Raw genomic sequence first — 12310 nt, 5'->3', positions numbered from 1 at the left:
TTGTATGGGCTATTGTTGCAGCACGCCCCTTGTTAATGCACATGCTGCCCGGGGGCAGACCCTGGGAAGGGAATCAACTCCCAATCCTCCAAAACCTGACACAGAGCGAGGGGAGGTTGAGCTTTGCATCTGCCTGTTCATTCATTGGCTGCTTGTCTAGTAGCTACACTGCTCTTCCATCTGTCTCCTTCTTCATTGTTCACACTCTGCCTGCCTGGAGCTGACACTGGGATAAGGACTTTGCTGCTAAAACCAATGTCTGTGTGTTCACCGGCTAAAGTGAGTACAGGGCGGATTTGTGCAATGAATGGATTTATGGATTTTTGTTTTTTCTTTTACGGATTTATCATTCGGTCATATATGGTTTTCCATAGGGCTGCGGGTTAATAAAGCTTCTTGCTTTATTCTATTGGGGATTATTAGGATGCACAAAGAAATGGTAAGATGATAACCTGTAAGTGCATGGTGCAATGTGATGAGACCCTCTGTAGTATATAGCGTCTTGCATGCTGTGGTTGTATTATTGCGGTGTTGAATCCATGGATATCCTGGATCTCGGAGCAGGTGCTGAGTGTCTCCGCACAGCAGAGGGTGCAGTGACAGAACAGCTGGATGGACAATTACCACAATTACATTTGTATACAAAATACTGCGACGCTGATACATTGATGCAGGGGAGGCGAAATCTAGCTAAAAATCTGCAGGGTGTAGCTAGTAAACATAGTGACCGGCATACATGGATTGCAAGCTTCGTGGGCAAGCTTTATGACACCATTTGTTATGAATGCAACATTGTAGCAAATTATAGCATGTACATGTTTTATAAACTGTGGATTGCATAGGAAATTTTAGACTTTCCTAATTTTCGATCCTATTTTGGCTTCGGGTGTCGCAAGCTGAGGCTATGGGCGATACGTGTGTATACATAGGTGGAAAGGCAACTTTGACAGCAGTAAGCGGCATACATGAAGTTATGGACTAATTCAGCCCTGCTACATCTGTAGGGGGTAGAGTGGGAGTTCTCCTTGTACTTGCTGTCCAATGAAAGGCAGCGGGCCATGATTTGTGTTAGGGAGCACGCCAAACTCCCAAAGGGTCTATTGTGGGCGAGCGCTGTAGGGGCAGGTGCACGAAGGGTTAATATAAAGGCAGCACTCGTGCCACATGCCCCTATTATTCCCGCATACGCATTAGGGCTATTGAAAGTTTTTCAGGAGATGGGCAGACCACCAGTTGCCGATCTCCTGCAGCTCCAGTAGACATCTGTTGCCTCGGAGTATTAACCAATCTGTTCAATGGGACATCTTTTCTTTGTGAGCTGGAGGTTAGCAGACAACAGCACTCAATGCTACACAATGGTCATTAAATCCCGGGAATCCAGCGCACACACAGCTTTTATTACATATTCATTATATTTCCCGCATTGTCTCTCCACATTGCATCAATGCTCCGAGCAGGGAAAAGCGCCCGCTCTGCATTAATTACAGCAACGATGATCCAATTATTATTATTATGTTATTCAATTAGAATCGTCAAATCGGTGACTCAATTATTGCAAACTATCCAATCAATGTAGACTTGCCATCAGCATAGTCTTCCATTTATAGAGGTATGCAGAAAAAAAAATATATAAAAACTTATTGGGGCTCATTTACTAAGGGCCCGAATCGCTCTTTTTCGTCGGGTTTCCGAATACCCGAATCCTCGTCGGAGAACTCGGCAGGACCGGGTAAGTAAATGTGCCCCATTATTTTTAGTAATGAGGTAAATTTGGGCTGATTTTACAAAAACTGAGTACATGTGTTACACCACATTTATAATGTGTTTTAGACACTTTACCGCCTTGTTCAACAAGGGAGCTGCTACTTCTAAAGAGGGTGTGGTTTAATTAAAGGGGCGTTGTTTACATTATGACAGTGTGCGCCATTTTGCTGCAGAATTTTGACTAACACTAGGGGGGGGCGATAGGAGTTCAATTTCAACCACTTTAAAAATAATTGGCACATTTGTACACAACGTATTTCCCACAGCACAAAGTGAATATAGTGTCCTAACAGAAGGTAGTTTGTTATAGAGCAGGAGGAGCTAAGGCAGATTGTACATAGTGTCCTATCTGCAGGGAGCATGTTATAGAGCAGGAGGAGCAGAGCAGATTCTACAAAGTATCCTAATTACAGGCAGCATGTTATAGAGCAAAAGAAGCTGAGCAGATTGTACATTGTGCCCTTTCTGTTGGCAGCTTGTTATAGAGCAAGAAGAGCTGAGCAGATTTCACATAGTGCCTTGTCTGCAAGCAGCATGTTATAGAGCAGGAAGAGCTGAGCAGATCTTGCATAGTGTTCTGTCGGCAGGCAGCATGTTATATAGTAGGATGAGCTGAGAAGATTGTGCATAGTGCCTTATCTGTAGCCAGATGTTATAGAGCAGGAGGAGCTGAGCAGATTGTACATAGTATCCTGTCTGCAGGCAGCATGTTATAGAGCAGAAGGAGCTAAGGTAGATTGTACAAATTATCCTAATTACAGGCAGCTTGTTATAGAGCAAAAGAAGCTGAGCAGATTGTACATTGTGCCCTATCTGTTGGCAGCTTGTTATAGAGCAAGAAGAGCTGAGCAGATTGTACATAGTGTCCTATCTGCAGACAACATGTTATAGAGCAGGAGGAGCTGAGCAGTTTGTACATAGTGCCTTATCTGAAGCCAGATATTATAGAGCAGGAGGAGCTGAGCAGATTGTACATAGTGTCCTGTCTGCAGACAGCATGTTATAGAGCAGGAGGAGCTGAGCAGATTGCACATAGTTTCCTAACTGCAGGCAGCATGTTATAGAGCAGGATGAGCAGAGAATATTATGCATAGTGTCCTATCTGCAGGCAGCATGTTATCGAGCAGGAGGAGCTGAGTAGATTGTACATAGTGTCCTATCTGCAGACAGCATATTATAGAGCAGGTGGAGCTGAGCATATTGTACATAATGCCTTATCTGCAGCCAGAAGTTATAGAGCAAGAGGAGCTGAGGAGATTGTACATAGTGTCCTGTCTGCAGGCAGCATGTTATAGAGTAGGATGAGCCGAGATGAGTGTGCATAGTGTCCTATCTGCAGGCAGCAGGAGGAGCTGAGCAGATTGTAGATAATGCCTTATCTGCAGCCAGATTCTATAGAGGAGGAGGAGCTGAGCAGATTGTACATAGGGACAGATTTACTTACCCGGCCCATTCGCGATCCAGCGGCGCGTTCTCTGAACAGGATTCGGGTCCGGATGGGATTTATGAAGGTAGTTCCTCCGCCGTCCACCAGGTGGCGCTGCTGCGCTGAAAAGCATCCGAACGCGCCGGAATACACCTCGCTGGACCAGGTGAAGGTAAGCGCTTCCCAAGCGACACATTTTCGGTTATTAAATGCGGCGGTTTTTCCGAATACGACGGGTTTTCGTTCGGCCACGCCCCCCGATTTCCGTCGCGTGCATGCCAGCGCCGATGCGCCACAATCCGATCGTGTGCGGCAAAATCCCGGGGCAATTCAGGTACAAACGGCGCAAATCGGAAATATTCGGGTAACACGTCGGGAAAACACGAATCGGGCCCTTAGTAAATGACCCCCATAGTGTCCTATCTGCAGGCAGCATGTTAAAGAGCAGAATAAGCTGAAAAAATTGTAGAGTGTCCTATCTGCAGACAGCATATAATAGAACAGGAGGAGCTGAGCAGATTGTATATGGTGTCTTACCTGCAGCCAGGATACTATAGGATGCTATAAAGCAGAATAAGCTGAGAGGGTTGTACAGGTAAGTAGGTTAGCAGGTTAGTCACTGAGAGAGTGACTCTGAGTAGGGTCGCCTAATGGGTTAGAATGAGCTATACTTTAGATTACAAGTTGAATCTGTTTAAAAACAAATCCTCCAGAGAGGTGAGAGCTTCTCCTTTTTTTGATATTTGGGTGCTACCACCCACTTTTTAAAAACTTTTAAAGACCCGTTTGAAAAATGCCAAATACCTCCACAAATGTGAATGTTTTCCTGAATTTGCTTATATCACAGGCTCTGTAGATTTATAATCTCCTCTGTGAGTCATCGGAGTAAAGAACGTGATGATCTTGAGCTGTCAAACTTTTCATATTATGGGACATTCTTGGAATTGCCGCACTCAGAGTGATATAATGTAACTGCTTTTATGTGACATTTGACAAGTATATCATTTGCGAAATTATACTCAACGATAATAAGTCATAATGAGATCAGCCTTGCACAAAGATCTTGTGATCTAACTTAGAAATCGAGATGGGTCAGGTTAAGGTTGGCGAGAGTTTAAAAACATGGACTCTTCTGGAAATTTTGATAATTAAGAATTAAGCCACCACACTTGGTCCTGTGGTCACCAGTGTGCCTGGTTAGGTTGTTTGGTGCTTCCAGTGGATCGGCAAAGAGTTGTTGATGTCCATTGCATTGAGGTCGAGAAGTAGGATTCCAAAATACTGGTTCATGGTTCTTCATCTTCTCAATACCTATATTTACCTTCACATCAATTCTTGACCACAAATGTTGGTGAAGTCAATAATCTGGTTTAGTTATAGTGATGATGTTATATACATAGTGTACTTTGGTAGTCTTGGACACTCGGCCTTGGGATGGTCCATTCAAGGAAAGGGGTCACAGTTTGCCAAACATGCTGGACATGGAGAAGTCTGAGAAGCTGGTGACCATGTTATAGACAAGAGGACGGAGAATTAGAGAAACCACAGCAGACATGACTGTATCTATATTGGTTCTCCTGAATGTCCGGACTCCTTTTTGGGTCTTTATTTGGGTCTTCAGGTGTCTCAAGATGTCTGTTTTTGGTTCTGCTTGGTGTTCTTTTCCTGACATAATAATCTTTACCAGTGAGATCTCTATATTCTATAAAATGATATCGCTTATAGAAAATAGTTGTTTTCAAGTTGTGTCATAATTTTAGATAAGAATTTTCAAAATTTGGGCTTTTTTGGTTGACCATTACATCATTAAGGCAGTACCAGAGAGGTCATAACCTACGTAGATGATGGCATGTGGCAATTTGCAAGAGTTTTGCCCTAGATTAGAAAAACATGGTTGAGCAGCACCACAGATGTCCATAGGTTGTGTCTGTAAGATGGAACTCAATTCCACTGGAGAGGAAAGAAATCTAAGAGCTTCTCTGATACGACCCCCCCTCTCCCCCGAGTATCAAGGTCATTGAGGTTCATATCGTGTTCATGACTTTTGATGCCTGGAGGCCCAAATGGATTCCCTGAAGATAATATCGGCTTGATCAGGCCGTAAAGGCCTGTCTACTCCTTAGATTTCTCAAGTGAGTTAAAAGTCCTATGAAGAGCTATCCCAAGTTGTTAATGTGGGTTTGTCAGGAGTTTACCTTAAAGGGAAAGGAATTACTATTAAATATAGACAATTTTGTGCAATAGGGGGCCATCCATGGAAATCCAAGACATATGGTAGTCTTACAGATGGCTCGTAGCCATTGAGGGGAATATTGATTACTTTTATGAATGTAACAACTGTTACGGCTACTTGTAAACTTTTCAACTTCTATTTACAACAAAGAATTTTAACAAAATGTATTAAAATAGGTAAAAAATTCAACCAAAAATATTTAGAATGGTACTGTACTCCTGACCCTATTTTTTTGGAATTGGTAATATGATGAATACAACATGTTTTGGAAGCAGATGTCAGGGTCTTGCTTGTACAATGGCAGGTCACAGGGCACGGATGGAGAACAAGAGAATCTGCATCAATCTAGGGGACAATTTGATGATGTTTATGACCCTGCAATGAGTTTTTTTGGAGAGAACACAAAAAGAAAGTCAAATGCCAATGACAGATTGTCAGATGTATTGACTCTAAAAGAAGTAGCCATGACCACTTTGAAGGGTCTTGTCAGATGAAGACCAAAGACATTGTAGACCTCAAAAATATTTCATACTTGAGTATTTCAGTTAAACACCTGAAAAACTTAAGGGAATGTTCAACCTTTCCAGGTGAAGGATTCCTTGATGGTTTCTGTTTTAGGATGAAGTAACATAGAGCCTTTGGTAACTCGTTGGCACTAGGGCTTAGGCATTGTAAATATTTCTGTGCTTCCTCTGACCATGGCCTCGGAAGTTAGAAGTTTTAATAACATTTTTGGTTCTATAGTAGCTTGAATAATGTTTTATCCATATATTTAGCTACTATATATTATTCTCTTCTTCATTCCCAACATTGTATAAAAATTCTTCTGAATGTAAATGTTCATAACTGATCGTTTTTTGTAGAGAATCATATTGGGGACAAAGTCCAAATATTCCCTTAGGACCATCACCCAAACTGGAGAGTTGTTTCTAAATTCATGTAATTGTACCCAAATCTTTTCTACTATTTAAGATAGGTTTTGTCAACTATATGTAATGTCCAGGTCTAGTTTGAAGACAGTAGAGTAGATGTAAGAGTACAAAAAAAGATACAAAGTTGCATGAGGACATGCCATTTTTGTAAAAGTTGCAGAAAAGTCTCTGTGTGCTAAAAACTTAGGACCTTTGTGCAAGAAGTGTATTTTTGGGTAGTATTATTTATTGTACTGTTGTATAACAATAGTAATGTAAAAATTTCAGGTTATTATCACTGATATTGCTTCTTCTTCACTCTCTCCAGTCTTATAACCCACATGCACTAGACACAGTTCTATAGGGAACCAGTGACATCCTTGTTTGTATATGTGAGAGGAAACTAGTATATCCTGCAATAGTTAAAGATTAATAATGAATAATAGTAAAGTATTTTGCTTGTTTTTGGAGAAGTCCTAGCAAAGTAACTAGCTACAAGCAATAAATGATCCAGAACGCTAAACCATCCCATAAGGTGAACATGGTTCAATCTGCCAGGATTGTGTAGAATAGACGAGAAAGCTGTATATACAGTATATAGTTTTGTCAGACATATTCAGTATACTTTAAAATGTATAGATCTAAATATCTATTTATTATCTATCTATTATAAGTGCTTAGAATACTTTCACTATCAATCACCATGTAAGTCCTCCAACTGGACTCCCAAACCGAGAATTAGCAGAGATTTACATCAATAAATTGTAATACTGAATATTTTCCAATAAATCTAAACATATAATCCACATATACAAATCAATACAAATTCTCTTTCTGTTTATTAGAGACGCTCAAACCATTCAAGGTTCACCAAATTTTTAGTGCGATTTCATTTAGGTCCTAATTTATTTGGTCCAAATCGACGTTACTTTCATTGTTGTGGAAATTGGTATATAACATCCTCTCTAAAAGACAGATTATTTCTATTTAATAGAAAGATCCTATCTTTTATCTTGTTTAGATAATTTTGTACAAAAACGTTAATCGTACAACCGACAAAAGTCCATTGAAATCAATAGATATTTAACAATTCTATTATGGGTCCATTCACACACGGTATGCCCGCCGTCCGAGAACACCGCCGTGTGCTGGAGTGGAGGAGTAGGTGACCCCTCCTCCCTCCATAGAGAATAGCGGCGCACCGCCGCACACACGCCGAAAGATAGAGCATGCTCTATCTTTTTGCGGTGTGCGGCCCGGATCGGTGCCACACATGTTTGCGGCAAATTTGCGGCCGCATGTACGTCCCCACAGACGGCCATGTGAATGTGCCCTATTATCGTATATACCAGTTAGGTCCTAAGTGTATCAGTTCACTTAGGCCTCTTTCTCACAAAAGTATGAAAACGGTCATATGCTGCCCATTTTAATACGTATAGCATACAGCTGCATTCATTTCAATGGGCAATACAACCATTTATTTTAATAAGCGTATTATCCACCATACCTGTCTTTAAACGAAATGTAAAAAAACTATAGAGAATGTTCTATTTTCTCCAGTATTTCTGGAGAAATTGTACGTTCACGTGAAAGGGGCTTTAGGACGTAACAAATCTATGAATTGACAAATAGATTCGCTCCTCTCTACTGACCATGAAGGTTTAGGTAGAATTAGTCTGATGCCCAAATGAAGAGAAAGACTATACTAAATAAAGGATAGGCAAGACTATTACTAACTAAAGGATAGGCAAGACTATTACTAAATAAAGGATAGGCAAGACTATTACTAAATAAAGGATAGGCAAGACTATTACTAACTAAAGGATAGGCAAGACTATTACTAAATAAAGGATAGGCAAGACTATTACTAACTAAAGGATAGGCAAGACTATTACTAAATAAAGGATAGGCAAGACTATTACTAATAAAGGATAGGCAAGACTATTACTAAATAAAGGATAGGCAAGACTATTACTAACTAAATGATAGGCAAGACTATTACTAACTAAAGGATAGGCAAGACTATTACTAACTAAAGGATAGGCAAGACTATTACTAACTAAAGGATAGGCAAGACTATTACTAACTAAAGGATAGGCAAGACTATTACTAAATAAAGGATAGGCAAGACTATTACTAACTAAAGGATAGGCAAGACTATTACTAATAAAGGATAGGCAAGACTATTACTAAATAAAGGATAGGCAAGACTATTACTAACTAAAGGATAGGCAAGACTATTACTAACTAAAGGATAGGCAAGACTATTACTAACTAAAGGATAGGCAAGACTATTACTAACTAAAGGATAGGCAAGACTATTACTAATAAAGGATAGGCAAGACTATTACTAACTAAAGGATAGGCAAGACTATTACTAACTAAAGGATAGGCAAGACTATTACTAACTAAAGGATAGGCAAGACTATTACTAATAAAGGATAGGCAAGACTATTACTAAATAAAGGATAGGCAAGACTATTACTAACTAAAGGATAGGCAAGACTATTACTAACTAAAGGATAGGCAAGACTATTACTAACTAAAGGATAGGCAAGACTATTACTAAATAAAGGTTAGGCAAGACTATTACTAACTAAAGGATAGGCAAGACTATTACTAACTAAAGGATAGGCAAGACTATTACTAACTAAAGGATAGGCAAGACTATTACTAAATAAAGGTTAGGCAAGACTATTACTAATAAAGGATAGGCAAAACTATTACTAAATAAAGGATAGGCAAGACTATTACTAATAAAGGATAGGCAAGACTATTACTAAATAAAGGATAGGCAAGACTATTACTAACTAAAGGATAGGCAAGACTATTACTAACTAAAGGATAGGCAAGACTATTACTAACTAAAGGATAGGCAAGACTATTACAAAATAAAGGATAGGCAAATTCCAACCGGATGAAATAGGCATCAAGACCATTGATGACTGTTCTGATATGAGGTCTTTGTCTAGTGTGGACCTTAGGTTCCACAACGAAAAGGATGTTCTTCTACGAAGCAGCCAATACAGATGCAATATTTACATGGAGGTCAATGTATATAGTATATGCCCATATGGTGTGGGGAGACTAAAATAGAGAAAATCAATGAGGGATTCGAGAAATTCCAGAGACTCTGACAAAGTGTGTAAAATATTCAACTATTAATTGTCATTTTTTTGTTAATTATTAATTTATTTTAGAATACTCTCTCTCTCTCTCTCTCTCTCTCTGTATTGACTTGTACATAAAATACTGATTTTGTAATTTTATCAACTTTATGAAAAGGACCTCCCATAAAAGACAGCTGCAGATAAGTCCTTACCCCCCACCCCCAAAAAAAAAAAAAAAAAAAATCCACAGGGAATAAACAGGAGGACACAGATGCTACTTAATATATTCAGGACCATCGCATTTGCAAGATGACCATGGGCCTGGCAGCTCTATGCATTTGTCTCAGACTTAATGATAAGGTTTCGGATTTCATGGGCTTTCATATTGAAATTTCCTGACCCCCCGATAGACAGACGTGTGCTCCAGCAGTTAATTCAGGCAGCAAGCTGTTAAAATGCAGCCGCAATACAATTCTATTAGTACATCTGCTGTTTTGTAAATGTTCATCACACTCCGGGTTCTTATTATATGTACAATTTTAATATGTAATCTAATGTTTTATGAATTAATATTTTTTTTACTTTTTAATGTGCATTTTTTTTTGCAGGTCAATATACTTATAATTTTTTTCTGGAATAAATATTTAGATTTTTTTAAGTTGGAATTTTAAATGAAATTAATATTTTTTTTAGAATTTTTAATTTTTGTTACCTTTTAACATGCATTAAATTTTAAACCTCTGAGTTGACATATTTTATTTTATTTTTTTATTTATAGTTATTTTTACATTTCTGTGCTATATATATTAAAAAATGTCTGAAAGTTTACAATTTACAAAAAAATATATATATTTTATTATTTTTGTTTTTTAAATTGTAAAGTTTCAAACATGTTTTAATTAAAGTTATATTTTAATTTCTAGAGGTTTTTCCCCCTTTTTGCATGACAATAGGATTTGCATGCAGATGACCTCATTTTCATGCCTAATCGTTTAGTATGCCTTGAATTGCTCGCCCACTGATCTTTTCTGAAAACCCCGATCGAATAAAAGTTGTCCTCAACTTTCTAGAGCAGATTAAAAAAAAAAAAAGGAAAGTTCCCTTATTAAATGCACTTCCTCCAGCCCGAGCGCATTGGCGGATTCATTGAACAATGATCTTGGTGGCTTCAGATTGGTTTGGCAGCTTCATTGTTCTCGAAGCGTAAACCAGACGCACTTATGTCCCAACCTCTTTCATAGGCCTTTTGTTCATACCAAATTAATCTTTTTTTTTCTGTGATAGCATTCATGATGGTATGTTAAAGGACTTGTCTCTTAGCAACTGAGGCTTGTTGCTCGGCAACAGAGTTCCCGGTCGGATTTCCTTGTGAAGATACTTTTAAGTATGAAGGTTTCACATATTAAAAACTTATACATTCTAACTTAAAAGGAAGCAGTCAGAATTGGTCCGAGGCCCCTGTGAATAAACTGGGGGAGAGGCTCCTAATTTAGAGTTTATCTTTAGTTTTCCCTTGAAGTATAGAACTCTGGGAATTCTAGGAAATGATTTGAATATTTCTTTATGAATAAGGCTTGTAAATGACCCAAATGACTCACACACCATTAGGTGCCCATATCACACTCATGTAAAACACACCTCAGGGTTAAGGTCTGTCCATACATGTTAGATGGCAGCTATTCCCTCACATACATGCATGCTCAACTCAGTCAAGTATGCGTGTTCTCAGTATAGAAAGGGGAATAACCACTTTTAGCGACTTGATAATGATAAGTTATAGAAGTTTCCAATATACCGTATTTCTGTACCAATTCCTCACAGATTTCTTGGTCTCCGCTTGATGTCATTCTACAGGAAGCTTCTTTGTTTACTTCCTGTGGATAAACACTGGTCCCTGGTCATGTGATGTCACACCGGTGCACGGCTTGTTATATTCCTGGTCATGTAATGTCACACAGGTGCACGGCTCGTTATATCTCTGGTCATGTGATATCACACAGGTGCACGGCTTGTTATATTCCTTGGTCATGTGATGTCACACAGGTGCATGGCTTGGTATATCACAGAGCGTAATCAGATCTCTGCCTGCTATCATTCTATGAGAAGCTTCATTGTTTACTTCATGGGGATAAACATCGGTCGCTGGTCATGTGATGTCACACAGGTGCACGGCTCGTTATATCCCTGGTCATGTGATGCCACGCAGGTGCACAGCTCATCTTGCCTGCTCATGTGATGTCCCACAAGTGCACGGCTCATCCTGCCTGCTCATGTGATGTCACACAGGTGCACAGCTCATCCTGCCTGCTCATGTGATGTCACACAGGTGCACGGCTCCTTATATATCGCGCAGCTCTGATTACAAGCAGTGCACCTGTGTGACATCATATGACCAGGGATATAACAAGCCGTGCACATGTACAACATCACCTGACCAGGGATATAACGAGCCGTTCACCTGTGCAACATCACATGACCAGGGATAAAATGAACTGTGCACCTGTGCAACATCACATGACCAGGGATATAACGAGATGTGCACCTGTGTGACATCACATGACCAGAGATATAATGAACTGTGTACCTGTGTGACATCACATGACCAGGGATATAACAAGCCGTGCACCTGTGTGACACTTCTTATAGAATGCCAGCAAGCAGAGGTCTAGAAAACCTCAAGGAATTGATACAGAAAGTATATTGGAAAACTTTTCATTACACAAACAATAAAAATTACTTTATCTAAAGTTGGACAATGCCTCAGCCATGTTGAAAAACAAAGCCTGTTTCTTTCCACTATTTGAGATTGGGAGAAAGTAAAGGCATTCTCATACAGTACATGTTAGACAGTTTAGCCAAAATTATT

The 12310-nt window shown here is 39.4% G+C and overlaps 1 protein-coding gene across 1 annotated transcript in view; it reads left to right on the top strand.

Annotated features, from left to right (window-relative positions):
• Positions 1-211: 211 nt before the first annotated feature.
• The window catches only part of ZC3H12C (zinc finger CCCH-type containing 12C), a 35449-nt gene continuing 23350 nt past the window's right edge, over positions 212-12310 (top strand). The window contains exon 1 of the mRNA XM_072134251.1: positions 212-279. Within this exon, the coding sequence (XP_071990352.1) occupies positions 256-279 (24 nt within the window). The 5' untranslated portion in view covers positions 212-255. The remainder of the gene's footprint in view (positions 280-12310) is intronic.

Source organism: Engystomops pustulosus, chromosome 2 (genome assembly GCF_040894005.1).
Source record: "Engystomops pustulosus chromosome 2, aEngPut4.maternal, whole genome shotgun sequence".
In the NCBI taxonomy this organism is placed as follows: Eukaryota; Metazoa; Chordata; class Amphibia; order Anura; family Leptodactylidae; genus Engystomops; species Engystomops pustulosus.
This window is presented reverse-complemented; position numbering and strand designations above follow the sequence as displayed.